General features: G+C 46.2%; 1 protein-coding gene and 1 pseudogene across 8 annotated transcripts in view; both read right to left on the bottom strand.

Moving 5' to 3' along the window:
* Positions 1–931: 931 nt before the first annotated feature.
* Positions 932–3,126, bottom strand: LOC100980016 (elongation factor 1-delta-like; annotated as a pseudogene).
* Positions 3,127–17,648: 14,522 nt separating this feature from the next.
* INCENP (inner centromere protein) overlaps positions 17,649–27,417 on the bottom strand; it is a 30,714-nt gene continuing 20,945 nt past the window's right edge. For 4 of the 8 annotated variants that reach the window (XM_008953887.5, XM_055094409.2, XM_034932782.3 and 1 more), the window contains 8 exons: positions 27,268–27,377; positions 27,070–27,190; positions 26,597–26,731; positions 25,473–25,702; positions 23,825–23,903; positions 23,533–23,640; positions 22,170–22,320; positions 17,649–20,615 (listed from right to left, as the gene is read on the bottom strand). In XM_008953887.5, the coding sequence (XP_008952135.1) occupies positions 20,401–20,615; positions 22,170–22,320; positions 23,533–23,640; positions 23,825–23,903; positions 25,473–25,702; positions 26,597–26,731; positions 27,070–27,190; positions 27,268–27,377 (1,149 nt within the window). In that variant the 3' untranslated portion in view covers positions 17,649–20,400. The remainder of the gene's footprint in view (positions 20,616–22,169; positions 22,321–23,532; positions 23,641–23,824; positions 23,904–25,472; positions 25,703–26,596; positions 26,732–27,069; positions 27,191–27,267; positions 27,378–27,417) is intronic. The other 4 variants (XM_057299162.2, XM_003828472.6, XM_034932784.3 and 1 more) reach the window with 1 other exon arrangement.

The following is a 27,417-nucleotide window of genomic DNA, read 5'->3' as shown; positions in this document are numbered from 1 at the left end:
CCAGTATTATTTCTTGTTTTGTTTTGTTTTCAGACAGAGTCTTGCTCTGTTGCCAGGCTGCAGTGCAGTGGCGTGATTTTGGCTCACTGCAATCTCCGCCTCCCAGGCTCAACCGATTCCCCTGCCTCAGTCTCCCGAGTAGCTGGGACTACAGGCAGGCGCCATCGTGCCCAGCTAATTTATTTTTTGTATTTTAGAAGAGACGGGGTTTCACCATGCTGGCCAGGATGGTCTCGATCTCCTGACCTCATGATCTGCCTGCCTCAGCCTCCCAAAGTGCTAGGATTACAGGCATGAGCCACCACGCCCGGCCCCAGTATTGTTTAAGTAAGAAAGCTAATCCAGCTTTTCGTAATCCAGGGTAAAATTTGTCTATCTGTGGGACACCACTAACAGGATGCCCTGATGCCTCCCCAGGTTCAACAGGGAAGAGGCGGGCAGGCAGAGAAGTAAAATTAAGGACTTGGGGTCCAGATATATTTTCCCATCTCTGGGTTATATGGACTGTGTGAGCTTGGAAAAGCCATTTAATCTTTTTAAGTCTCAGTAAATAAAGACTACACTTTCTTTACGTGAAAGTCAGTAGAATTAAATAATAGTACGTGTGAAAAACCCTCAGCTGTGCTGAGATGATCCCTTTAACATGAACCATCCAGTCAGTCTCATCCCGCTCCAAATAAGGCACTTTGGAGTCATCTTCACTTCCCTTCTAGTTTTATCCTTCAAATCTTCCTTTTCATCCCACACACCACAAACACAGTCGCAGCTACCCCCTTCTTTCCCTCTGTCCTTGATAGACAACCCCTAATCTCATTTCTTCTCAGCTTCTGTCTCCTTGGTAAGAAATCTGACGAGATAAATAGTATATACACCTGCTAGGATAACGCACAGTCCTCTCAAGAAGAAACGACCCTGTCAGTTGTTTTGACCTTAGGCAAACACGAGTGAAACTTGTATTTCATTGTGTTCACTTGAGAACGGCATCCAGGAACGGAACGCAAGGGCTCCTGCTAGTGACCGATGGTCTATTTCAAGTGTTCAGAGATTCCAGACTCTACATGAAATGGCGCCACCTTGAGGCTCAAACCTTATTGTTGGCGTTCAATTTAAGAAAAACTCATCAGACATCTCCTACTACAGGCCAGGCTTTGGTAATTAAAAGAATAAAACGGGCCGGGCGCTGTGGCTCACGCCTGTCATCCCAGCACTTTGGGAGGCCGAGGCGGGTGGATCACCGAGGTCAGGAGTTCGAGACCAGCCTGACCAACATGGTGAAACCCTGTCTCTACTAAAAATACAAAAATTAGCCAGGCCTGATGGCGCGCGCCTATAATCCTAGCTACTCTGGAGGCTGAGGCAGGAGAATCGCTTGAGCCTGGGAGGCAGAGGTTGCAGTGAGACGAGATTGCACCACTGCACTCCAGCCTGGGTGATAGAGCCAGACCCCGTCTCAAAAAACAAACAAACAAAAAATACAAAACAAAAGAAAGAAAGAAAAAAAAATGGCCACGTAAACCAACCTATACATAGGAGGCTTTTTGGAGGACATGATGAGAGATAAAGAAAGAAAGTACCTAGGCTGAAGGAACAGTCTAACCTCCAGCTACCTGGCATAGAGTCAGTGCAGAAGAAGACCTGATGGGAACTCAGCAGAGTGGACTCCTAGGAAGAGGGTGAGAACTGCAACCAGGTGAACCAAGACTAGGGAAACTGCTTCTGATTTTGCACAGGGGATAAGATCCAGCCCCTGGGGAGCGGTGGTTAACAACAAGTACACATCATGTAAGTGCCCCGGGCACCCCTTAGTGCAAGGGGAGCTATAATTCTACCAGAACACTCTGGATGTATACATATGTTCACACAAGACCTTCCTTGTGGATTAAGACAATATAACAGCAATTTGAGAAAGAAGGTGGCTCAGGGGACACTATCCCACACAGTGCAGACAGGAAATTCTGAGCGGTTTATCATTTGGTCAGTAGGAAGTCATCAGAAAGTCATGAAAGTCTAGAATCAGTGGCTTGCTCACCAGCTGTAAAGGAGACAGTCATGAGTTAGGGATCAATAATTGGTAATTATCAGAGATCAATAATTAGTAATTTGACAGAGATTTACCAGGGAGGAATCAAAATTCCCCACCTCTGAAGGGTGACGGGGGGGATATTTTTACTGTGTCTCAAGATCCTGCTGGCTCCTTTAAGCCATATGTGACATATTAATCATCTTTCCACATACAAACATACACTTGAATAACCCCTCTAGAGTCATTTAAGGACAGGCTAGGGCCATTTTTAATATGCTAAAGAACAGAGCACTTTCCCAGGCTTAGGGACTGTGGATGGTCCCAGAGACTCCAATGGTCCAGGAAGTGGAAAGTCCTCACCCATGACACTTACTTTCCTCCCAGGACTGGAGGGCAAAAGAGGAAAACAAGAAAAATATGGAGAAAATATGAAGAAAAAACAAAAGAATGTGACAATTCTTGTTCCCAATTTTGAAACAACTTCACATATTCCTTAAAACAAAGATGACAACATAAAACTATAAAAAGGTATCAAAAACCTCACAATAAGGCTTTTCTAATTACTGGGGGAAATGGCAGCCATTCCTCCCGCAGCTGTGCTGCCTCCTCCTCATTGTTGCTGCCAAAAAGGTCAATGTCATTGCCCTTGTCATCCTCTGCTGGTGTGGTTGGCTTCTTGGCCGGGGCTCCACTTGGCACATGGGAGACACGTGCTGGGTCTGACGGACTGTGGCCCGGTGGCCAGCAGAGCTCTTCTCCAGCACGTTCAGCTGGGCCTCCAGCTTGGACATGGCCTGCTGCAGCTCCTGCACCACGCTGCTCAGGCTCTGGTTCTCCACTTCCAGACTGGCGATCAGGACAACAAGCTCGCTGTGTTCTCCGTTGGGGCCGCTGGAGACCCTGGGGCCTGAGCTTCTGGCCAGGGATTTCTGGATGTTCTCTCTGGCTCTCGCAATGTCATGGAGGATCACACTGGCGCCATTCTCCTGGCGGGAGGTGCTGGCCACAGGCCCATTCATTTGCTCGTAGAATCTCCTTTCTGCAATGTCATATTTGAACTTGTCAAACCAGATCTTCTCATATACTGAGAAGTTTGTAGCCATTTTTCTGATGCCAGCCAAGGACTCAGCAACGAGGGAGGAGGAATCGGTGGACGTGGGACGCCTGAGGCAAGAGAACAGAAGACTTAATGTTGTTAAGATGTCAATACTACCCAAAGATTCAATGCAATCCCTATCAAAATCCCAAAAATGGTTTTTCCAGAAATAGAAAAAACAATTATAAAATCCATATGGAATATCAAGGAACCCCAAATAGTGAAAGCAATCTTGAAAAGATGGAACAAAGCTGGAGAACTTACTACAAAGTGACAGTAATCAAAACAATGTGGTACTGGCATAAAGACAGCCATGTAGACCAATGGAATAAAATAGAAAGGCCAGAAATAGAGTAAAAATAGAGTTACCACATGATCCAGCAATTCCCCTTCAGGGTATACACAAAATAATTGAAAGCAGAGCCTCAAAAAAAGATTTGTACATCCATGTTCACAGCAGCATTATTCACAATAAAACACAGAAGCAACCCAAGTGTCCATCAACAGACACATGAATAATCAAAATACAGTACATACATACAAGGGAATATTATCTAGCCTTAAAAAGGAAGGAAAACTACATGCTACAACATGAATAAATCTTGAAGACATGTTAAGTGCAATAAGTCAGTTACATAAAAGAAGACAAATAATGTATGATTCCACTTATATGTATGTAAAATAGTCAAAATCATAGAAACAGAGAGTAGAATGGTGATTGCCAGGGGACGGGGGAGGGAGGAATAGGAAATTATTGTTTAATGGCTATAACTTCAGTTTTGCAAGATGAAAAGCACTCTGGAGATAGATGGCAGTAATGGTTGCACAAAATTACAAAATGTATTTAATACCACTGATGTATACATTTTAAAATTATTTAAAAAAAGATTAAGATGGAAATTTTCATGTTTTGTGTATTTTACTGCAATAAAAGAATTGAACAAAGTAATGGCAATATTTTTTTCATGTGACAGCTTTTCACTTAGAGGGCAGGGCTTTTCCAAACAAATTAAAGTTATTAGGCAAGGCTGTGTGTCTTGGAGACTTTATTATTTTGTTTGTTTTAATAAATACAGACAGGGTCTTGTTATGTCACTCAGGCTGGTCTCAAACTGTGCCTGCCATTCTTTAGAAATTTTGGGAAATACAGGGTTGGGTGCAATGGCTCATGCCTGTAATCCCAGCACTTTGGGAAGCTGAGGCAGGGGGATCACTTGAGCCCAGGGGTTGGAGACCAGCCTCAGTGACATAGTGAGACCTCATCTCTACAAAAAATCAAAAAAAATGAGGCAGGAAGATTGCTTGAGCCTGGGAGGTTGAGGCCACAATGAGCCGTGATCATGCCCCTGCATTCCCGCCTGGGCAACTGAAGTGAAACCCTGTCTCTAAATAAATAAATAAAATAAATTTGGGGAAATAAAGAAAAGCCCATAGAAGTCACCCATATACAACCAGTGTTAACTTGCTGGGCTCATGGGGTCAAGTCTTTTCCCATCCATCCAGACACAGATACCTGGATATCAGCATCTTGCTGCACAGGTGGGCTCATGCTCTGTGTGCATTGTTCCCTGGACAAGGCACGATGGCCATTCCCCCATCATGATAAATGTGCCTAACTCTTTTCTTCCCACCTCCATGTGCAAAAAGGTAGTTGAGTCAAGCAAAGCTTCTTTGAGGGCTCCAGAGCTGACTTCCCAGCTGCTACTGGTCCTTTTGGGTCCTCTCCCAGTGTTGAGACTCCTGATTTCAAGGACCCTGATTTCAAGGGTGCTGATTTTGAGGGTCTGAAGAAGTTCAAAGAGGAGGTGGATATCCAGCCAGCTAAGCAGAAAACAGCAACAGTCAATGGTAGTGAGCCCCTCTCTGCCCTTCTCTCTAACAGTGACATCCTGAGTCAGGGCTCAGTCCTGGGCAGACCGAGAGTCCTGGGCAGTTCCCAAGAGGAACTGGCCTGGAGGCCCAAAGGGCGGGATATCCACTTCACTGTGCCTTATCAATGTGCAGCTCAGGTATGAGAATCTGGTCATTAGGGCCTGACCAGTAAAGTTCCCAATATCCAAAGTTACAGAGCCCCGAAAGTCCCCCAGCTGCCTAGAGGTGCTTAGCAAAAAGTAAAAATAATACAACTCTGTGTTTGACCCTCATGTACTCTACAGCTCCTTTGGCCACTCCCTTTCTCTGCCAAACCCCAGGACCCTGTGTACCCCTGCTGTTCTCCCTGTCCCACCAGATCTCCCCTGGCCTCACAGGAACCTGACAAAAGGGAAGTGAGACAGGACAGATATGAAGAAAATGTGAAGTGATGGTTATTTTACACCTAGGCATCAAGAGACACAGTTGTTTGCTCAGTAGGTGGGATTTCTCCCCGTAGGCGGCAAGGAGAAACAATGCCGGGGTCCAGCATCAGAGAGACAAAGCTGGCAGAATTCACCTGCCCAGACCCCTCCTGCCTCCTGTTTCCCATTGGCCAAAGTTCACCCCATGAACTTCAATTCCCTGCACTTCTGGGACATGTCATCTGTACAGCTCCATCAGTGATACCAGATCCCACGTCCTGCGGCCAGGGACCAGAAACCCCGGGTGGGAAATAGCAGTCTGGGAGAGGGCCCTACTTTGCCAGGGCAAGGACTGGGAAGTCCCCACTGGCATCAGAAAAGTCTGGGTGCTTTTGGCCAACAAGAGGCAATGGAGGGAAGCCTCTTAACATTTCTGATGTCTTGACATGCGTTGTAGCAGGCTTGCCTTAGAGCAACACCTTCGAAGTCCAGCGGAGCTTCCTGCCCGACTGCACACTCCACACAACCTTGGGCTTGAGGTTGCTTTAACTCTTTGAGTCTCACTTTCCAGAGACTTAAAATGAAGATGAAGATAATATCACCCCTCAACTCAGCAAATGCGATTGAAGGTTATGGCCAACGCAACTCAACTGGCCCAGTGCCTCACACACAGTAGGCACTTGGCGATTAAAGGTTGTCATCCATATTCCCAGACTATTCCCCAGGAAGTGGTTAGACAGAGCTGGACAACAAACCCCATCTCCTTGGCCCTGACACAGGGAGTGGCAAAAGGAGCTGTAGAGTCCACATCAGGGCCAAACACAGATTTTTATTATTTTTATTTTTTGCTAAGTGACTCCAGGCAGGTGGCGGACAATTAGGGGAGGTCCCTGTTGTAATTCCCAGCCCTGCCCTCCTACCCGAGGAATGAGAGAGGATTCCCTGCATTGCAGTCTGCATGTTGACCTCATGTAGACTAACACGCCTTAGTCTACTGGAGGGAGACAGAGAACACCCTGCATTCTCTGCCCAAGTCACTCTCCTCAATCTGCTTCAGTAGAACGTGAGACACGACTGTTGAAGGCCAGCAGCCCCTGGTCCCGAGCGCGGCAGTGCCACAGTGGATGCTCTCCCACCTGAGCCCTCAGACTGGGCCTCAGTGGGTCCTGCTCCCACAAGTGTCACTGTCTCAATCCGGAGAGTGGCGCTCGTAGGAACAGGACCTCATTGCCACATTTTCTTGGCCCCTTTCATTAAAAACACTGCAATCACCTTCATGGTAAGGCTCCTCCCTGCGGAGGTCTCCTACAGAAGTAGGTGAGGACTGGTTGCTGGGATTGAAGAGAGTGGCATGGTAGCTGAGGATAATAAGGGGTACTGGGGTAAGACGGAGAAATTTGGGGGCCACACAAGTTGTCCATCTAAGGAACGTAGAGGTCACCCAGATCAAGCCAGTGTTGCCCAAGTAGCAAAAAAAAAGAAAAAAGAAAAAAATAGTCTGGTCTTTTTTAGCCCCGAGAGGTGTCTTTGATGAAATTCTGACCAGATGAAGCCACCATCACTGCCCTGGGCTTGCACATTACCTACATATCCTAAATCAATCACTGTCTGTTTTCTGTCTTTCTCTAAGCCATAGAGCCTGCTCTCTATCTGTTAAGTCTAGGGCCATCACAAACATGCAAACAATGACACTGTAAGATAACTTGGGCCAGGCGCAGTCACTCAAGCCTGTAATCCCAGCACTTTGGGAGGCGGAGGATAGGTGGATCACCTGAGGTCAGGAGTTCGAGACCAGCCTGGCCGACAAACATGGAGAAACCCCATCTCTACTGAAAACACAAAAATTAGCCAGGCATGGTGGCGGGTGCCTGTAAGCCCAGCTACTCGGGAGGCTGAGGCAGGAGAATAGCTTGAACTCAGGAGGCAGAGGTTGCAGTGAGCCGAGATCATGCCACTGCACTCCAGCCTGGGTGACAGAGCGAGACTCCTTCTCAAAAAACAAACAAACAAACAAACAAACAAAACAAAACAAAACAAAACAAAAAACACCACATAACTGGGGCAGAAGGCCTCTAGCCCCTAGCCCCTTTCCCTACCATTCCCGCAGTAGTGGCTGCACCCCTCCAGTCCTTTCTGCTGCACCCCCAGCACCTCTGGGGCACTTTCTGAGTTAAATAATTAGTTATAGGAGTCCTCACTGGGGATAATCCATACTTGTCTTATTACAGTGTCCCAGGGGCAAGTAGGACAGGAGCCCTGCAGAGGGCTCCTGCCTCTGTTATTTTCAAATCACAACTCAAAGACACTAAACACATTCGTCAAGATCCCTTACTCCAATTCTCAAGGACCAATTCCCCACTCAACCAATCCTGCCAGGCCAGGGGCAGAGCTGGCAGGAAGAATAGAGATCAAAAAAAAAAAAAAAAAAAAAAAACCGTCATAGCTCTCATGGGTTATTAGCTCCTATTCTTTTATGGGTAGAACAGTTCACCTGAAATTAATCTGATACTATCAACTTTCCTATATCTTAATAGCAGAGGAATGGGCATATTTAAAGTGCAAAGTAATACAGGTAGGGGTATGTGTGTGTGTATCTGTGGGCAAGTAAGATTAAAGCTACATGGATCAGGCAACCAAACCTGAGTCAAAGTATCCATCTTCATGTCAGCTGTTTCAGGCTTAATAAACTGCAATAAAAGCAAATACCCCCACAAAGGAATGACTACTTAAAAGGCACTTTAAAAGCCCCCCTGGCCGGGTGTGGTGGCTCACACCTGTAATCCCAGCACTTTGGGAGGCCGAGGTGGGTGGATCACCTGAGGTCGCGAGTTCGAGACCAGTCGGGCCAACATGGTGAAACCCCATCTCTACTAAAAATACAAAATTATCCAGGCATGGTGGTGTGTGCCTGTAATCCCAGCTACTAGGGAAGCTGAGACAGGAGAATCACTTGAACTGGGGAGGCGGAGGTTGCAGTGAGCTGAGATTGCACCATTGCACTCCAGTCTGGGCAACAAGAGTGAAACTCTGTCTCAGAAAGGACAAAACAAAAAAACAAAAAAGAACTTCCCTTTGCAAGCTGTAGTTTACTTCCTCCTTCCAGCATGCAGGGTAGATCTCTTTGGTTGAGAACATTCAAAATTACTGGACAGGAGTGGGGATGTGGTTGGGGTTGGCCATGTAAGTTACTTTCTACTTTGCTGGCTCAGAGCAGTGAGCACTGTAAGGAGTACAGAGCAGGTGCTTCAGGCATCAGGTAACTCAGCTTAGCTCTGAGTGCTGCTACCCAGGTTTCTATAGATGTCCAAGGAAGCCTCAGAATCAAGCTCCAAGAGGTTCAGATAGGAGAATAACCTGCGATCTGCATTGTTTGCAATCCCTTGGAATACAGGTTACAGCCCACTTTCCTTCTCATGCCTGCCCTTTCTTCTTTCCTAAACCTGGAGGAATGTTTGCACCATGGAAGCCCAGAGGGAAGAGAGGCTGCTATGGGTCTTGCCCCAGCAGAACTCAGCCAGCAGCCACAGTTGCTCAGTAGCAAGTGGTACCCACAGTTCAAGGCCCCAGATCCCACTGCAACACGTGGACTAGGCATGTGCTGTGAAAAGCCCAGATGGAGCCAGAAAAAAAGCTGTGGCTTAGTTTACTTAAGGGAGACAGGAAAAGCCTCACATGGCAGGTAGCTAGCAGGTACTTGACAAGAGGAAATGTGCCAGGCATGCAACGGGGTGGGCTACAGTGAAGGGTGGGGTTAGCATCCATAAATGCGTCCTACCGAAGCAAGAAAGCCTGGATGATCCCAGGTTTTCTCATCTTCATCCTAACCAAGTGGTGAGGATCGAGCCCCGTTCTATTCCTGAGAATATGGCAGGATGGGCTATTTGTACCATCCCACCCCGGGGCAGAATGAAAGACGCTGAGTAACAGTAACTTTTAAAGAGCAAAAGTTTCTAATTTTGATGAAGTCCAATTGACTTTTGCTTTTATAGTTCACACTTTTCGTGTCATATGTAAAAAACCTGTGCCAAACACAAAGACACTAGGATTTTCTCCTGTTTTCTTATTTACTTATTATACTTTAAATTCTGAGGTACAGGTGCAGAATGTGCAGTTTTGTTACATAGGCATACATGTGCCATGGTGGTTTGCTGCACCCATCAACTCGTCACCTACATTAGGTATTTCTTTTAATGCTATCCCTCCCCTAGCCTCTCACCTGCCGACAGGCCCCAGTGTGTGATGTTCCCCTCACTGTGTCCATGTGTTCTCCTTGTTCATCTCCCACTTATGAGTGAGAACGTGCAGTGTTTGGTTTTCTGTTCCTGTGTTAGTTTGCTGAGGATGATGGTTTCCAGCTTCATTCATGTCCCTGCAAAGGACATTAACTCGTCCTTTCTTATGGCTGCAAAGTATTCCATGGTGTATATGTGCAACATTTTCTTTATCCAATCTATCATTGATGGACATTTAGGTTGGTTCCAAGTCTTTGCTGTTGTGAATAGTGCCGCAATAAACATACATGTGCATGTGTCTTTACGGTAGAATGATTTAAAATCCTTTGGGTATATACCCACTAATGGGATTGCTGGATAGAATGGTATTTCTAGTTCTAGATCCCTGAGGAATCGCCACACTGTCTTCCACAATGGTTGAACTAATTTACACTCCCACTGATAGTAAAAGTGTTCCTATTTCTCCACATCCTCACCAGCACCTGTTATTTCCTGACTTTAATAATTGCCATTCTAACTGGTGTGAGATGGTATCTAATTGTGGTTTTGATTTGCATTTCTCTAATGACCAGTGATGATGAGCTTTTTTTCATGTTTGTTGGCTGCATAAATGTCTTCTTTTGAGAAGTGTTTGTTCATATCCTCTGCCCACTTTTTAATGGGGTTGTTTGTTTCTTTCTTGTAAATTTGTTTAAGTTCTTTGTAGATTCTGGATATCAGCCCTTTGGCAGATGGATAAATTGCAATTTTCTCCCATTCTGCAGATTGCCTGTTCACTCTGATGATAGTTTCTTTTGCTGTGCAGAAGATTTTTAGTTTAATTATATCCCATTTGTCAATTTTGACTTTTGTTGCCATTGCTTTTGGTGTTTTAGACATGAACTCTTTGCCCATACCTATGTCTTGAATGGTATTGCCTAAGATTCTTCTATCATTTTTATGGTTTTAGGTCTTACATTTAAGTTTTTAATCCATCTTGAGTTAATTTTTGTATAAGCTGTAAGGAAGGGGTCCAGTTTCAGTTTTCTGAATATGGCTACCAGTTTTCCCAACACCATTTATTAAATAGGGAATCCTTTCCCCATTGTTTGTTTTTGTCAGGGTTGTCAAAGATCAGATGGTTGTAGATGTGTGGTGTTATTTCTGAGGCCTCTGTTCTGTTCCATTGGTCTATATATCTGTTTTGGTACCAGTACCATGCTGTTTTGGTTACCGTAGCCTTGTAGTATAGTTTGAAGTCAGGTAGTGTGATGGCTCCAGCTTTGTTCTTTTTGCTTAGGATTGTCTTGGCTATGCGGGCTCTTTCTTGGTTCCATATGAGATTTAAAGTAGTTTTTTCCAATTCTGTGAAGAAAGTCAACGGCGGCTTGATGGGGATAGCATTGAATCTATAAATTACTTTGGGCAGTATGGCAATTTTCATGATATTGATTCTTTCTATCCATGAGCATGGAATGTTTTTCTATTTATTTGTGTCCTCTCTTATTTCCTTGAGCAGTGGTTTGTAGTTCTCCTTGAAAAGATCCTTCACATCCCTTGTAAGTTGTATTCCTAGGTATTTTATTCTCTTTGTAGCAATTGTGAACAGGAGTTCACTCATGACTTGGCTCTCTGTTTGTTTATTATTGGTGTATAGGAATGCTTGTGATTTTTGCACATTGATTTTGTATCCTGAGACTTTGCTGAAGTTGCTTATCAGCTTAAGGAGATTTTGGGCTGAGATGGTGGAGTTTTCTAAATATACAATCATGTCATCTGCAAACAGAGACAATTTGACTTCCTCTTTTCATATTTGAATACACTTTATTTCTTTCCTTTGCCTGATTGGCCTGGCCAGAACTTCCAATACTATGTTGAATAGGAGTGGTGAGAGAGGGCATCCTTGTCTTGTGGTGGTTTTCAAAAGGAATGCTTTCAATTTTTGCCCATTCAGTATGATATTGGCTGTGGGTTTGTCATAAATAGCTCTTATTATTTTGAGATACGTTCCATCAATACCTAGTTTATTGAGAGTTTTTAGCATGAAGGGTGTTGAATTTTGTCGAAGGCCTTTACTCCATCTATTGAGATAATCATGTGGTTTTTGTCATTGGTTCTGTTTATGTGATGAATTACCTTGATTGATTTGCTTATGTTGAACCAGCCTTGCATCCCAGGGATGAAGCCAACTTGATCATGGTGGATAAGCTTTCTGATGTGCTTCTGGATTCGGTTTGCCAGTATTTTATTGAAGATTTTCACATCAATGTTCATCAGGAATATTGGCCTGAAATTTTCTATTTTTGTTGTGTCTCTGCCAGGTTTTGGTATCAGGATAATGCTGGCCTCATAAAATGAATCAGGGAGGATTCCCTCTTTTTCTATTGTTTGGAATACTTTCAGAAGGAATGGTACCTTCTACCAGAATTCGGCTGTGTACCTCTGGTAGAATTTGGCTGTGAATCCATCTGGTCCTGAACTTTTTTTGGTTGGTAGGCTATTAATTGCTGCCTCAATTTCAGAACTTGTTATTGGTCTATTTAGGGATTCGACTTCTTCCTGGTTTAGACTTGGGAGGGTGTATGTGTCCAGGAATTTATCCATTTCTTCTGGATTTTCTAGTTTATTTGGGTAGAGGTATTTATAGTATTCTCTGATGGTAGTTTGTATTTCTGTAGGATCCTCTTTATCATTTTTTATTGCGTCTATTTGATTCTTCTCTCTTTTCTTCTTTATTAGTCTGGCTAGTCGTCTATCTATTCTGTTGATCTTTTCACAAAACCAACTCTGGATTCATTGATTTTTTTCAAAGGGTTTTTCGTGTCTCTGTCTCCTTCAGTTCTGCTCTGATCTTAGTTATGTCTTGTCTTCTGCTAGCTTTTGATTTGTTTGCTCTTGCTTCTCTAGTTCTTTTAATTGTGATGTTTCAGTGTCGATATTAGATCTTTCCTGCTTTCTCTTGTGGGCATTTAGTTCTATAAATTTCCTTCTACACACTGCTTTAAATGTATCCCAGAGATTCTGGTACATTGTGTCATTCTCATTGGTTTCAAAGAACATCTTTATTTCTGCCTTCATTTCATTACTCAGTAGTCTTTCAGGAGCAGGTTGTTCAGTTTCCATGTAGTTGTGCAGTTTTTAGTGAGTTTTTTAAATCTGAGTTCTAATTTGATTGCACTGTGGTCTGAGAGACTGTTATGATTTCCATTCTTTTGCATTTGCTGAGGAGTGTTTTACTTCCAATTATGTGATCAGTTTTAGTATAAGTGTGATGAGGTGCTGAGAAAAGTGTATATTCTGTTGATTTGGGGTGGAGAGTTCTGTAGATGTCTATAAGGTCTGCTTGGTCCAGAGCTGAGTTCAAGTCCTGAATATCCTTGTTAATTTTCTTCTCATTGATCTATCTAATATTGACAGTGGGGTGCTAAAGTCTCCCATTCTTATTGTGTGGGAGTCTAAGTCTCTCTGTATGTCTCTAAGAACTTGCTTTATGAATCTGAGTGTTCCTGTATTGGGTGCATTTATATTTAGGGTAGTTAGCACTTCTTGTTGCATTGATCCCTTTACCATTATGTAATGCCCTTGTCTCTTTTGATCTTTGTTGGTTTAAAGTCTGTTTTATCAGAGACTAGGATTGCAACCCCTGCTTTTTTTTGCTTAGCATTTGCTTGGTAAATATTCCTCCATCCCTTTATTTTGAGCCTATGTGTGTCTTTGCACGTTAAATGGGTCTCCTGAATACAGCACACCGATGGATCTTGACTCTTTATCCAATTTGCCAGTCTGTGTCTTTTAATTGGGGCATTCAGCCCATTTACATTTAAGGTTAATATTGTTATGTGTGAATTTGATCCTGTCAAATTTGATGCTAGCTGGTTATTTTGCCTGTTAGTTGTGAATTTTCTTCATAGTGTTGATGGTCTTTACAATTTGGTATGTTTTTGCAGTGGCTGGTACCAGTTGTACCTTTCAGTGTTTAGTGCTTCCTTCAGGAGCTCTTGTAAAGCAGGCCTGGTGGGGACAAAATCTCTCTGCATTTGCTTGTCTGTAAAGGATTTTATTTCTTCTTCTCTTATGAAACTTAGTTTGGCTGGATATGAAATTCTGGGTTGAAAATTCTTTTAAGAATGTTGAATATTGGCCCCCCACTCTCTTCTGGCCTGTAGGGTTTCTGCAGAGAGATCCACTGTTAGTCTGATGGGCCTCCCTTTGTGGGTAACCTGACCTTTCTCTCTGGCTGCCCTTAACATTTTTTCCTTCATTTCCACCTTGGTGAATCTGACGATTATGTGTCTTGGGGTTGCTCTTCTCAAGGAGTATCTTTGTGGTATTCTCTGTATTTCTTGAATTTGAATGTTGGCCTGTCTTGCTAAGTTGGGGAAGTTCTTCTGGATAATATCCTGAAGAGTGTTTTCCAACTTGGTTCCATTCTCCCTGACACTTTCATGTTCACCAATGCTCTGTGGTGGCTGGGACCCACCAAGCCAAACCACTTGGCTCCCTGGCTTCAGCCCCTTTCCAGGGCAGTAATGGTTCTGTCTCACTGGCGTTCCAGGCACCACTGGGTTATGGGAAAAAAAAATTCCTGCTGCTAGCTCAGTGTCTGCCCAAATGGTCACCCAGTTTTGTGCTTGAAACCCAGGGCCCTGATGGCGTAGGATTGGAGGGGATCTCCTGTTCTGCAGGTTACAAAGACATTGGGAAAAGTGCAGTATCTGGGCTGGAGTGCACTGTTCCTCAGGCACAGTCCCTCACGGCTTCCCTTGGGTAGGGAGAGAATTCCGACCCCTTGCACTTCCCAGGTGAGGCAACGCCCCACCCTGCTTTGGCTCGCCCTCTGTGGGCTGCACCCACTGTCCAACCAGTCCCAGTGAGGTGAACCGGGTACCTCAGTTGGAAATGCAGAGATCACCTGCCTTATGCCTCAATCTCACTGGGAGCTGCAGACTAGGGAGGTTCCTGTTTGGCCATCTTCCCAGCAATCCCTGTTTTTTTTCTAGGAGTGTTGTATTTTTAGCTCTTACATTTAGGCCTATGATCCATTAGGAATTAAACCTGATATATGGTGTTAAGAAGGGCTGGAGCTTTTTAAAAACGTATCCAGTTGTTCCACGACAATTTGTTGAAAAAATTATGCTGCCCCCATTGAATTGCCTTTCCACCTTTGCCAAAACCAAGTGATTATATATGTGTAGTTCTATTTCTGGATTCCATAAAAGTTCATGTATCTATGACTACCTTTATACCAATATACTATCCTGATTCTTGTAGCTTTGAGAACTAGGCAGCCGCTTGGGCTGACACTGGATCCATCACTGAAGGGGGTCCACCGAACCACAAGCATGTAGCCACAAGGGCAATCCCAGATGAGCCCCCAAATTTGTAACTGCCCAAGGGATTCACCTTGCCCGCTGCCTAGACAGAGCCTATTCATCAAGACAGGGGAATCAAAATAAAGAAAGAGTAATTCATGCAGAGCCAGCTGTGCGGGAGATCGGAGTTTTATTATTACTCAAATCAATCTCCTCCTGTAGCTTTGAAGTGAGCCTTGTATGTAGTGTGACCTCTCCAAATTTGTTATTTTTAAGTTGTTTTAGCTATTGTAGGTCCTATGCTGTTAAATACAATTTTTGAGACAGGGTCTTGCTGTGTCACCCAGGCCGGAGCGCAGTGACACAATCACTGCTTATTGCAGTCTTGACTTCCCAGGCTCACGTGATCCTCCCATCTCAGTCTCCTGAGTAGCTGGGACTACAGATACATGCTCAGCTACTTTTTGTATTTTTTGTAGAGGCAGGGATTTACGATGTTGCCCAGGCTGGTCTCAGACTCCTGGGCTCAAGCCATCCACCCACCTCAGACTCCCAATGTCCTAGGATTATAGGTGTGAGCCACTGTACCCAGCATAAATATAAATTGTAAAACCAAATTTTTTCATAAACTTCTATCCAAAAAAAAAAAAAAAAAAAAATGCCATTTGGGGCTGGGTGCAGTGGCTCATGCCTGTAATTCCAGCAATTTGGGAGGCCAAGACAGGTGTATCACTAGAGTGAGACCAGCCTGACCAACATAGCAAACCCCATCTCTACTAGAAATACAAAAATTAGCCAGGCATGATGGCACACACCTGTAGTCCCAGCTACTTGGGAGGCTGAGGCACAAGAATCACTTGAACTCGGGAGGCAGAGATCATGCCACTACACTCCAGCCTAGGCGACAGAGTGACACTCTCCAAAATAAATAAATAAATAAAGGGCCATTTGGAATTGGTTAAGACTGGGCTAAATCTTTTAGGGGGAAACTGACATCTTCAGTACACTGAGTTTCTGATCCATGAACACAATATATATCCCACTTAAGTCTTCATTGATTTCTCTCAGCAACCTTTTGAAGTTCTCACTGTATTGCATAGGTCTTCCTGATCTTTTGTCAGACTTATTCCTTAGATTTTGATAATTTTGGACATTATAAACTGTATTCCTTAAATTTCAATTCCTGGTTGCACATGGCTAGTACATAGAAATACAATAGATTTTTGTATATTAACCTTGTATGCCAAGCCCATATTAATCCTAATAGCTTTTAGGTAGATACTATCAGATTTTCTACAAGTTGTCTCTGGCAGGTTTTAATTCTTCCTTCCCAATGCCTTTTTCTTTTTGCCTTACTGTGCTGGCCAGAACTACCATAAAATGTTCAGAAGGAATGAGAGTGGGCATCCTTGTACTTGACTTGGTAGCAGGAGGAATGCATCTAGACATTCACTAGGAAGTGTTTGCTGGAGTTTTGTAGAAGTGCCCTATCAAACTGAGGAAATTCCCTTTAAATCTTAAAGCTTTTATCTTAAATTACTAGTGTGGAATCATCAAATAATTGAATTTCTGCATCTATTAATTTAATCATATGATTTTCCTCCTCTATAATTAATAGTGAATTACATTAACTTCCAAATGTTAAACCTACCTTGCATTCCTAAGATAAACTCTGTTTGGTCAAGATGCATTATCCTGGCCGGGCATAGTGGCTCACACCTGTAATCTCAGCACTTTGGGAGGACAAGGTAGGTGGGTCACTCGAGGCCAGGAGTTTGAGACCAGCCTGGCCAACATGGCAAAACCCCATCTCTACTGAAAATACAAAAATTAGCTGGGCTGGTGGTGCATACCCGTAATCCCAGCTACTCAGGAGGCCAAGGCACAAGAGTTTCTTAAACCCAGGAGGCAGAGGTTGCAGCAAGCCGAGATCCCACCACTGCACTCCAGCCTGGGCAACAGAGTGAGACCCTGCCTCCAACAACAACAACAACAAAAAGTGTAATCCTTTTTATTTAACTTGTTGGACTTGATAAAACTCTAAGAATTCTTGTGTTGATGTTCATGAGGGATAATTGTCTTCTTTTCTTGCAATGTCTGATTTGGGGATCAAAGCAATGCTGGCCTCAGAGACAGAACTGAGTATTCTTTCCTCTTATATTTCTTGTGAGAGGTTGTGCAGAATTAGTATTATTTCCTTAAATACGTGGCAACATTTACCACTAAAGCTACCTATGTCTACCATTTTCTTTGTGATAACACATCTTTCATAGAGCTATGTAGGTTTTCCACTTCTTCCTAAGTAAACTAATTTGTATCTTTTAAGGAATCTGCATGGGTTCATCTAAATTGTCAAATGTATTCCTAGAAGTTATTCATAATAGTCTCTTATTATTGTTGTAATATCTGTAGAATCTGTAGTGAAGCTACCTAATTTCTGACATTGGTAATCTATCTTTTCTCCTGATCAGTCTAAATAGAATTTTCTTGAGCTTCTCAAAGAACCAGCTTTTGGTTAATTAATTTTCTATATTTTCTCTTCCTAATGTCTAATTTCTGTTTTACTTGCATGATTTCCCCTTTTCTGTGTACACTTTTAATTTGGTCTTTTTTTTCTAGTTTCTTAAAGTGGAAGCTGAGGTCACTGATTTGAGATCTTTTTTTCTAACACAGGCATTGAGCCCTATAAATTCCCCTCAGTACTGCTTTACTTGCATCACGGGATACAAAGCCGACACAAAAGCCAACTGTATTTCTATACACCAGCAATGAACAAGTAGAAACCAAAAATCAGAAAAACAATACCATTTACAACAGCTCCAAGAAAATAAATAGTTATAAATCTAAGAAAATATGTACAAGATCTGTATGCTAAAACTATAAAATGCTGAAGAAAGAAATTAAACATGCAAATAAATGGAGAGACACGTCATGTTCACGGATTAAAAGGCAATCATAAATATGTTAATTCTCCCCAAACTTATCTATAGATTTAATGCAATTCTAATCAAAATCCCAGCAGGACTTTTGTAGCTAAGCTAATCCTAAAATTTAAATGGAAAGGTAACACTGATACAATAGTCAAAATAATTTTAAAAGAAAAATAAAATTGGAAGAATTATATTACCAGATTTTAATACTTATTACAAAGCTATAGTCATCTTGACTTATGTGGTATTGGCAAAAGGAGAGATGTACAGATCAATGGGAGAAAATAAAAAGTCTAGAAATAGACCCATACCAATATGGCTAATACCTGACAAAGATATAAAAGAAATTCAGCAGAGAAAGGATAGTCTTTCCAACAAATGGTGCTGGAACAACTAGACATCCATCCATATGCTCCTAAACACAAACAAAAAACATAAACCTCATACTTAAAAACTTAACTCAAAATAGATCATAAATCTAAACGTTAACATGTAAAATAATAAAACATTTAGAAGAAAACAAAGGAGAATTAGGACCTAGGACTAGACAATAGTTTCTTAGACATGACAAAAAAATCACACTCTATTTTAAAAATTTAATTAATTGGACTTCATCAAATTAAAATTTTTGTTCTCTGAAAAACACTGGTAAGTAAACAAAAAGACAAGCTGGGCTAGGCATGGCGGCTCATGCCTACAATCTCAGCATTTTGGGAGGCCAAGGCAGAAGGATCACTTCAGGCCAGGAGTTCGAGACCAGCCTGGCCAACGTAGCAAGATCCCATCTCTAAAAAAAAAAAATTTTTTTTAAAGACAAGCTACAGACTGGGAGAAAATGCTGCAAAGCACATATCTGACAACATATTTGTATCCATAATATGTAGATTCTTAAACCCAACGGTAATATAACAATCCAATTTTAAGATGAACAAAAGATTTGAAGACTCTTCACCAAAGACATACAGATGACAGAAATGCACATGAAAAGATGTTCACCATCAGCCATTAGGGAAATTCAAATTAAAGCCATGATTAGATATCAGTACACACCTATCAGAATGGCTAAAATAAGAAACAGACAATACCAAGTGCTGATAAATATGCAGACCAATTGGAATTACCTTTCTGCTGAATAACAACTTTTTCTTAAACACACTATGTAAAGATGCTTTAAGTGATATTCTGATATTGTGGTTTTAGACAGACACACTCGCCAATTGACTCAGTACAAGTGTCTAGTCAGAGAATATAGGGAAAAAAATTTGAATTGCACAACATATGTGAACAAAACATAAAATGCTTTTCTTGGCATGGGTAGAAACTTCCAGACTTCCGTCTATTGTGTTCACTATTTCCTCATTTTTAAAAGTGTTCTTGGATTTAGGCTTTATTTTGTCCTTAAGCAGAACTTCTGAAAAAGTTCAAATAGTAAACATACTCAGCTTTGCATGGAGGGGCCTCTGCTGCACAACTTAACACTGCCCTCGGAGCAGAGCAACTGGAGACAACAATGGAAATGGGCATTTCCATTGCTTGTGTTTCGATAAAACTTTAAAGAACCGACTGTGGCTGGATTTGGCCCACAGGCCATAGTTTGACAACCCGGGGCTACAGTAGCAGATATATGCATTCAGAAGGCAGCAGTAGGCAGCTCACAGGCAGGACCACAGCCAGCTTTCATTGGTTCTAAGCATTTAATTAGCAGCTGCCTGGTTTTGCTAGGGAAATATCTCGCTGCTTGCAAGCACTGGTCCCAAGGTGGTCTCAAGGGATACCCCTTTTCTACTCAGACCTCATGCTTCACCAGCACATAGATGTTCTCAAGTCCATTTGCACCTGAGCAGCACGGGTGGAGCCTGGGGAATGGAGAGGGTAGGGGACTAAGTGGCAGGGCCGTGTCAAGACCCAGGTCTTTCCCAATGAACAAACTCCCCTTTACAAACAGGGAGCACCCCAAAAAATAGGAAGGAGCTCCACCTGCCCCATCGTGACAGTAACTGACGTGTTCCTCACGGGTTATCCAGGCAGTGGAACCACTCACTGCAGCAGCATCTCCGAGGGTGGGGGCCTGCACCTGGTGATCCTGAGGCACACCGCAGGTGATGGAACAGTACCTTCGTCCTGCAGGCCACTGGTGGCCCAAGACACACAGCTACAGGGCTGGGACTGAGGCGCCCAGTCTTCATGGTATCAACAGCAGGCTTGAAGGAATATACTTTATTAATCTACCTCCCAAACGCTAAAATGCCAAAGACTAAAATGCTAACATTCAGCTAAATTAAAACAACTATTTACAGAGCACTGTCTGCAGGCCATGTGGGGCTGGGCCCATTTCTTCCCCACCCACCCACCCAGCCCATCCTCCAAACAGGCCTGGGGCCACCTGCCACCTGCAGCAGAAACACCCAGCACAGAGGACGTTTATATACACCTGGCCAAGCCCTCCACAATGGCATGCCAAGAAGGAGGGCAACAGACCAAGACAGAGACCAACAGACAGACAGATAGACATGGACAGGAGGCGAGGCTGCCAAGAAGGCCGCAGGCCAGCCTCAGTGCTTCTTCAGGCTGTAGGCCAGGCTGCTGGGGACCCTGGCGCCCTGCAGGGGCGGTGAGTTCCAGACAGCAGAGCTGGTGCGCTTGTGATAGCGGGGCTTGCTCTTCTTGAAGATATCCTCCAAGTCCAGTGGGAGAATGGTTCCAAAGAGCTCCAGAAGGTTCGGTGGGTGGTAGTACTGGTGAATGATAGCCTGGCTGAGCGGGGTGCCTGCAGGAGACCACAGACCAGACACTGCCTTGGGGCTCTCCATGAACCTCCCCATCCCCTGCCCACCACAGAGCCCTGTCACCCTCTCCAACCTCCCTACAGAGAGCTCTGTCACCCTCTTCAGCCCTGTCCCTGCCTGTACCACCATCAAACCCAGAGAACGCCCTTGTGTCACATCCTTCCAACCTTCCTCTGGCAGCTTAGCCTTACAAAGTCCTTGAGAGCTCGCATGAGCCAGGCACTCCTTGAACCTGTCCCGACCACCACCTGGGAGGCAGGTTCTGTATTCTCCCATTCAGCAGATTTGCCCAAAGGCATACAGCTAATAATGGCAGAGCCTGTGTTTGAAGACAAGCCCAGTTCCAGAGCTTAAGCATAGGATGCCATCCTTGACCACCTTGGCCAGCTGCTTCTCACAGACCCCACAGGCCCTGGTGCAGTGCTGAGGGGGCCTCTGGGCCGTGGATGTGGGAGATCACAGTCCTGACAACGGGGCTGAGGAAGACCCAGGGGATCAGGAGGCCAGACATGCACCAGCACTTGCTCAGCACCAGGTGCGGCTCTAAGGGCCAGCCGTGAGCTCACTCATGTCACTCTCAATAGAACTCCTCAGCTGGGTCTTGTCTTCACCCCCCTTTCACGGATAAGGAAACTATTTAAGTAAGCTGTTCAAAGTCACCTCCGATTAGATGGCTTTGCAAGCGAGCTGGCTCCTGCTCACTGCCATCTCCCAAATGACTTGACACTAGTAGTTAAGAGGCTTAAAGCACATGCCAGTTACTGTAGGGTTCAGATGAGGTGAAACTCACAAAACCAAGTTTCTGTAGTGTGCCTACCAGCTATGGGATTCCAGGCCCTTCCCTCTGGGGCGTCTGCACCCCTCCCTGACTTCCAGCTCAGCAACCGCTGCAAGGCACCCATGGTACCCACGGGCCCCATCCACTCTGGCAGCACCCACTTCTAGCACCTACCCTGCTCACTCAAGCTGGCCTTGCACTCAGGCCTGAGACATTGCAGTCACGCTCACCCACATTCTGGTTTAATGCTGGGGCCTGTAAACTCCAGGTCAGATCCTGCTCAAGTGCCTCATGCACTCCTCAGGGACTTTCCTGCCTCCCCGAGCTGGCCGGAAGCCCCAGGCTCCAGCTTGGTGTTCTGCCTAAACCCTTCCCCATTCTAGCTCTGCCTCTGCCCCAGGTGGCTTACTTAGGTCCAAGTCTCTTCAGCCCTGCTGGATGGGACTCTAAGGAAGGGCCTAGTCCAAGTCAGGACACCCAGCAGCATATGCCATGCCCAAGCCCAGCACAATTTCATATATTTGTTGAGAACAAAGGAACCCAACCTCATAGGTCTGGTCCTCAGGAAAGCACAATGACCACAGGGTGCCCCACACTCCCCAGGGCACATGCATACCCAAGGCTAGAGCCTCGAGCTGCCAACTGAAGCACACGGCAGCCTCCCAACACTGCAGCAGCCAACCCACTACTTCCAGGGCCCTCAAGATGAGGACCAGGGAGGGCCTGAGTCTCCCAGGGAGCTGTGGGCTTTGCTTACCTCGGGCCCAGGTGGGGATGGGCTTCCGGGGATGGGCCTCATCATCGGTGGAGTCGTCGCTATTCAGATCCATCCCATAGTTATCTGGGTTGATCTTGGGAGGGGCCCTGTGCCCTTGCGGAGTCATCTGATATGAGGTACAAGCTGGAGACTGGAAAAACAAATGTGGCCGTCAGTTCCCTCCATGGCATTCCCATCTCTCACCACCGAGGAGTGCTGGGGCACTGCTCACCTCCTCCCATTTCACAGGAGAAACAAAAGGTGCAGGATCACTTTTTCTTTTTTTTTGAGACAGAATCTCACTGTCGCCCAGGCTGGAGTGTAGTGGTGTGATCTCGGCTCACTGCAACCTCCGCCTCCCAGGTTCAAGAGATTCTCATGCCTCAGCTTTCCCAAGTAGCTGGATTACAGGTGTGCACCACCACACCCGGCTAATTTTTTGTATGTTTAGTAGAGACTGGGTTTCACTATGTTGACCAGGCTGGTCTCGAACTCCTGACCTCAAGTAATCTGTCCCCTTGGCCTCCCAATATGCTGGGATTACAGGCGAGAACCACTGCACCAGGCCTACTTTTTAATTTTAAAAAGTCACAGAACACACACTACTCTGTATCTCCTTTTTTGATGCTAAGGTGTATTGCAAACTTTCTTCCAGGTCAGTGTGTCTAGAATCCTCCCGGGAACCACTAAGGAGACTCCAGGATTTGCAACGTAACCATCCATCATTGACAAATACCATACTAACTTCCAAGTTTTCCACATCTTAACAATGCTGCAATGAAAACATTGTTTTGTTTGGTAACAGCAGTGAAGTGAAAATAGATCAAATGCTCATCAAGAGGAGCTGGCTGAATTCCAGCATAATTAAGGTACACAGTCATCAAAACTAAGAAATTGACCTGTGTTGAAATAGACAGATGTCTATAATATACTAAGTGAAAAAAAACCATGGGGGTTGGGAGCCTGGAAATCAAGCCACCAAATGGTATGTGCCCATTTTAAATATGTATGTGTATGGGTGAAAGAGAGAGAGAGAGAGAGAGAGGATATCTGTATGTGTGTTAAAACGGTTACATAAGTAAAAATCTAGAAGGATATACAACGCGCTTAGTAGAGTTTTCCTGAGGGTCCCTTTTTTTAAAACTGTATACTCTTCTATAAAGTTTAGTTCCTTTTTATCCCCCACCTCAACAAATTCTACTTTTAGAATAACAAAGAATATAAAAAGTAGTAAAAACAATTGGGCCAAGTGTATCTGTCCTTTTCCTTAGAGGCCTAACACAGCCTGTGCCTCTAGCTACTGGGAAGAGAATAGAGTGGGCCCCTCCACCTGAGAGCCTCTCCACTGGGGCCCAGGCTGCACCTGCACGTCCACAGTCACATTCAGGGCCTTGCTGGCCCCTGCTGCCTCCTTGGCTTTCTTCTCTTGCTCCTCCTGCAGCTGCCGCTCAGCCAGACGCTGCTGCTCTTCCTGGAACCCAGGTGGCAATGGGGTGTTAGGGAGCTGTGCAGGTGCCCTTCCCTCCCCTCCCCTTCCCTCCGCTCCATTCTCCTCCCTTTCCCTCCCCTCCCTAGGCAGCCCCTGCTGCAGGAGTCCAGACCCGCCCACAGCTCAGCGCAGACCCCAGAGGAGCCCGCAACCCAGCTCCCCTCACCTTCTTCTTCTTCTCCTCCAGTTCCCTCTGCAGCTGCTCCTTCTGCAGCCGCAGGGCCTTCTCCCGCTCCTGCAGCTCCCTGAGGACCCAGCAAGAGCCTGTTAGGACAGGAAGTGGAGCCCCAGCCCAAGCCCTGTTCCCATCCCTGCTGGGGAAACCAGGCCCAGCCAGTAGGACACACCTTAGAAAGTGGGATTGCTGAATGGGCAACCAGTTTAGAGCCAAGAGCTGCGCTTTTGCCCCGGGGCTAGAAGTGTGCACACCTGAGGGTGCAGGGAACACAAGCTGGAGCCCAACATTTGGCCCCCACTTTTCCTTGTAACTTAGGTCTCTGAGCCTCATAACACTTTTATACAATGGAGACCATAACACATTTCCTCCAGGGTCAACATGAGAATCAAATGGGATAATCCACAATACCCCTTTTTATCCTAACCTTCAGGGCAGACACTGGCTCCAAGCATGAACAAGAGGCTGTGGATGAGTTCTGGAGTCACCTCCACAACACACTGGCTCATGACTTTGAACATGTCATTTAACCTCTCTGGACCTGTTCCCCCCTGTGTGAAGTGGAGCTGATGGCTCCCATGCCACCATGGGCTTCAACTGAGGACTAAACAAGGAAACAGGTGTAAAGCATGCAGCTCGGGTACCCACCAAAGCTGCCGACACTATGACTATCACACCGCCACCCTCAAAGCCCCCTGTCCTGCCCAGCACCCTGCACATTAGCTACACCCTACGCCTTCTCGCCTTCCCAGACTCTGCCCAGAGGACCAAGGACAGCTTTGTCCCCATCAAGCAGCCCTGACTCAGTGCAGCCCTCTGGCTGTGACTCTTCACTTATCTGATAAACCTGAAGCCACCCACGAAGATGGACACGGAAAAAAAGTGCTGCCCGATGTTTCCCAGGAGGTAGAGCGGGAGAGGGAACAGCTACGGGGCCTGCGTGTCTCATGCGGGCCTTGTGCTCTACTTCTGTGCACACAGACACAGGATCCCATGTATCTCCTGACCAACAGTGAGTGTGGCTTTTCCTCCTTGGCATCCCCACGACTCTCAGAACAACCAGGCACAGGGTAGGCCAGGGACAAATGCCTGTAAAACTAAACATGGAACTCTTGTCTATTGTACAGAGACCACTGCATCTGCACAGCTGGAAAATCCCAGGGCTCCTGGGTCCACGGTTCCCAAGGCAGGGGAACAGCCTGAAAATATCGGTAGGGGGCAATCTGAGTTATCGTCCTCATCAGGGGAGATGCATTTAGTGGGGACAGGGGCCAAGGATGCCAAACATCCTGCAATGTAACACAAAGATCTTTCCTGCCCAAAATGCCCATGGTGGCCCTGCTGAGAAATATCAGCTCATCCTCTGAGCACCACACCCCTGACAGTTACAAAAAGACACCTAAGAGGTCAGCACATGCAGCTGGAGGCAGAACCAAGCCAAGCCCTAAGCAAGCCCACCTACCACTCCTTGGATCTCCCATAGCCAATGGGCAGTGTATTCAGGTGGGCCTCTGGGTTTGGTGCCAAGGAAAGCACCTGCAAACCGTCACGTGCAGGTGGGGCTGTGTCCAGGCAAGGTTCACACCGTCTCTCTTCCACACACATGGAAGGCAGGCAGGCGGGCCAGCAGGTCCCTCACCTCTCGGCCTGGAGCCGCTCCTGCTCCCGCCGACGCTCCTGCTCTGCCAGCTGTCGCTCCTGCTCGCGCCGCTCCTGCTCCCGCCGCTCCTGCTCGCGCCGCTCCTGCTCCCGCCGCTCCTGCTCCCGCTGCTCTGCCAGCCGCTTAGCCTCGGCCGCCTTCCGCAGCCGCTCCTGCTCCTCTTCCTTCTTCTTCTGCAGCAGCTCTTGGTGCCGCCGCTCTTCCTCCTCCTGAAACGGAGAGCAAGGTCAGGTGCTGTGGCCAGGCCCAGGCCAGAGAGGCAGGACAGCAGCCCTACTCCCCCGAAGCCCAGGTGCCCCTCATATCAGCCACCACCACGGACAACCCAGGAATGGCGCCGTGGGACATCCCGAGCAAGGCTCTGCCAGAACCACCAGCAGCAGCCTGAAAAGGCATCTTGTGACAGCTGCTGCTGCTGTAGATTTAGCAGAAAGGAACCTTGGAGCCAAACTCGCTAGCTATGAAACAATGGGCAAGCATTTAAACCCTCTGGCCTGTTTCCTCGTCTATAAAATGGAGACTGCAGTTATTCCTACACTTCATGGGGTTGCTGGGTTGATATGCACAACACACAGCAGGGCCTAGCACATAGTAAATAACTGACCTTGGTGACTAGTCACATAACCCCTAATGATGGATTTGCCTTCTCTAGAGTCCTAAGACTGGCTGGGAAGAGGTGGGCCCTTACTCTTATAGGCAGAACAGTCAGGGGGTGGACCATAACAGCAATTGTATAGAACTCTTAGCAGGCATCAGACACTACTGAGCATTTTACAGACATTAACACATTTAACCCTCACTGCTACTTGAAGACATGGAAGCAGAGAGGTCAAGCAGCCTGTAGAAAGTCACACAGCTAATAAATGGCAGAGCTGAGATAGGCAGTCTGGCTCCAAGTACAAGCACTTAACCCTCAAATTACTGCTGCTACAGGAGAGGCAGGTTCTGGTCACCATCCCCGCCCTGGAGACTTCTGGGAAACCTCCTTCTTAGCATGAAGCAACAAGACGGTCTGGGTCAACCCCAAAAGGTGGGGTGCACCCAGTAGGGCCCCATGGTGCTGAGACAGCTCCCACCCCGCCCACCTCCTCCCTGAGGCCCACCTGCGCTCGCACCTGCTGCAGCCACCTGAGCCTACGCGCCTCCTCCTCCTGCTTCCTGCGCGCTTCCACCTCCTCCATCTTCTTGGCTGCCGCCTTTTTCTTGGCCTTCTCCTCTGCCAGCCGCTCCTCCTTGGCCTGCAGAGCCCACCCACACATGCCCATTGGAGCACCCACATTCAATCCTGCAGAGTGGAGCCCAGAACTGTGTGTGGCAGGCCCCACCTGCCCCTGCACACCTGGCTTGTTCCCACCGCCCAGGGAGAGGACACCAGAAGCCGGTCCTGCCTGAGTGTCAGACCCCACTCACAAAGGGCTGCCAGGGAAACCCAGAGCTGAGTGGACTCCAGGGCCCATGGGGCAGACAGGAGATGGGTACAGGGGTACAGTGACAAATCTGCAATTTCCTGAGGGGTCCAGTCCTAACCCTTGGCCCAAGTCTGAATTGCCTGGGCCTCCACAGCCCAGGCTCCCACCTTCTCAGTCTTCTCGTCAATCTGAGCAAACTTCTGCTCAATCTGCTTCTTCTTCTCCTCCTTCATCTGCTCCACCCGCTCGCGGGCCTGCAGCACCTTGCGGAGGCGTTCCTCACGCTTCCTGCGGGGCATAGGATAGTCATGGGGAGCCCCACCAAGGCTGGGATGGGCCACAGTCCAGGAAGCCAGGCCACTTACAGCTTCACCTCCTCCAGCCGCCGCCGCTTGTCCTCCTCCACCTTCTGCCTGCGCAGCTGCTCGGCCTCCTCCTTCCGCCGCAGATTCTCCAGGCGCTGCCGCTCCTTCTCCTGGGGTGGCGGGGAGCGAGGGAGATGGGACATGAGCAAG

This window comes from Pan paniscus, chromosome 9 (assembly GCF_029289425.2).
Source record: "Pan paniscus chromosome 9, NHGRI_mPanPan1-v2.0_pri, whole genome shotgun sequence".
Lineage (NCBI taxonomy): Eukaryota > Metazoa > Chordata > Mammalia > Primates > Hominidae > Pan > Pan paniscus.
The sequence above is the reverse complement of the archived record's forward strand: the minus strand, read 5'-3'. Positions and strand labels throughout refer to the sequence as shown.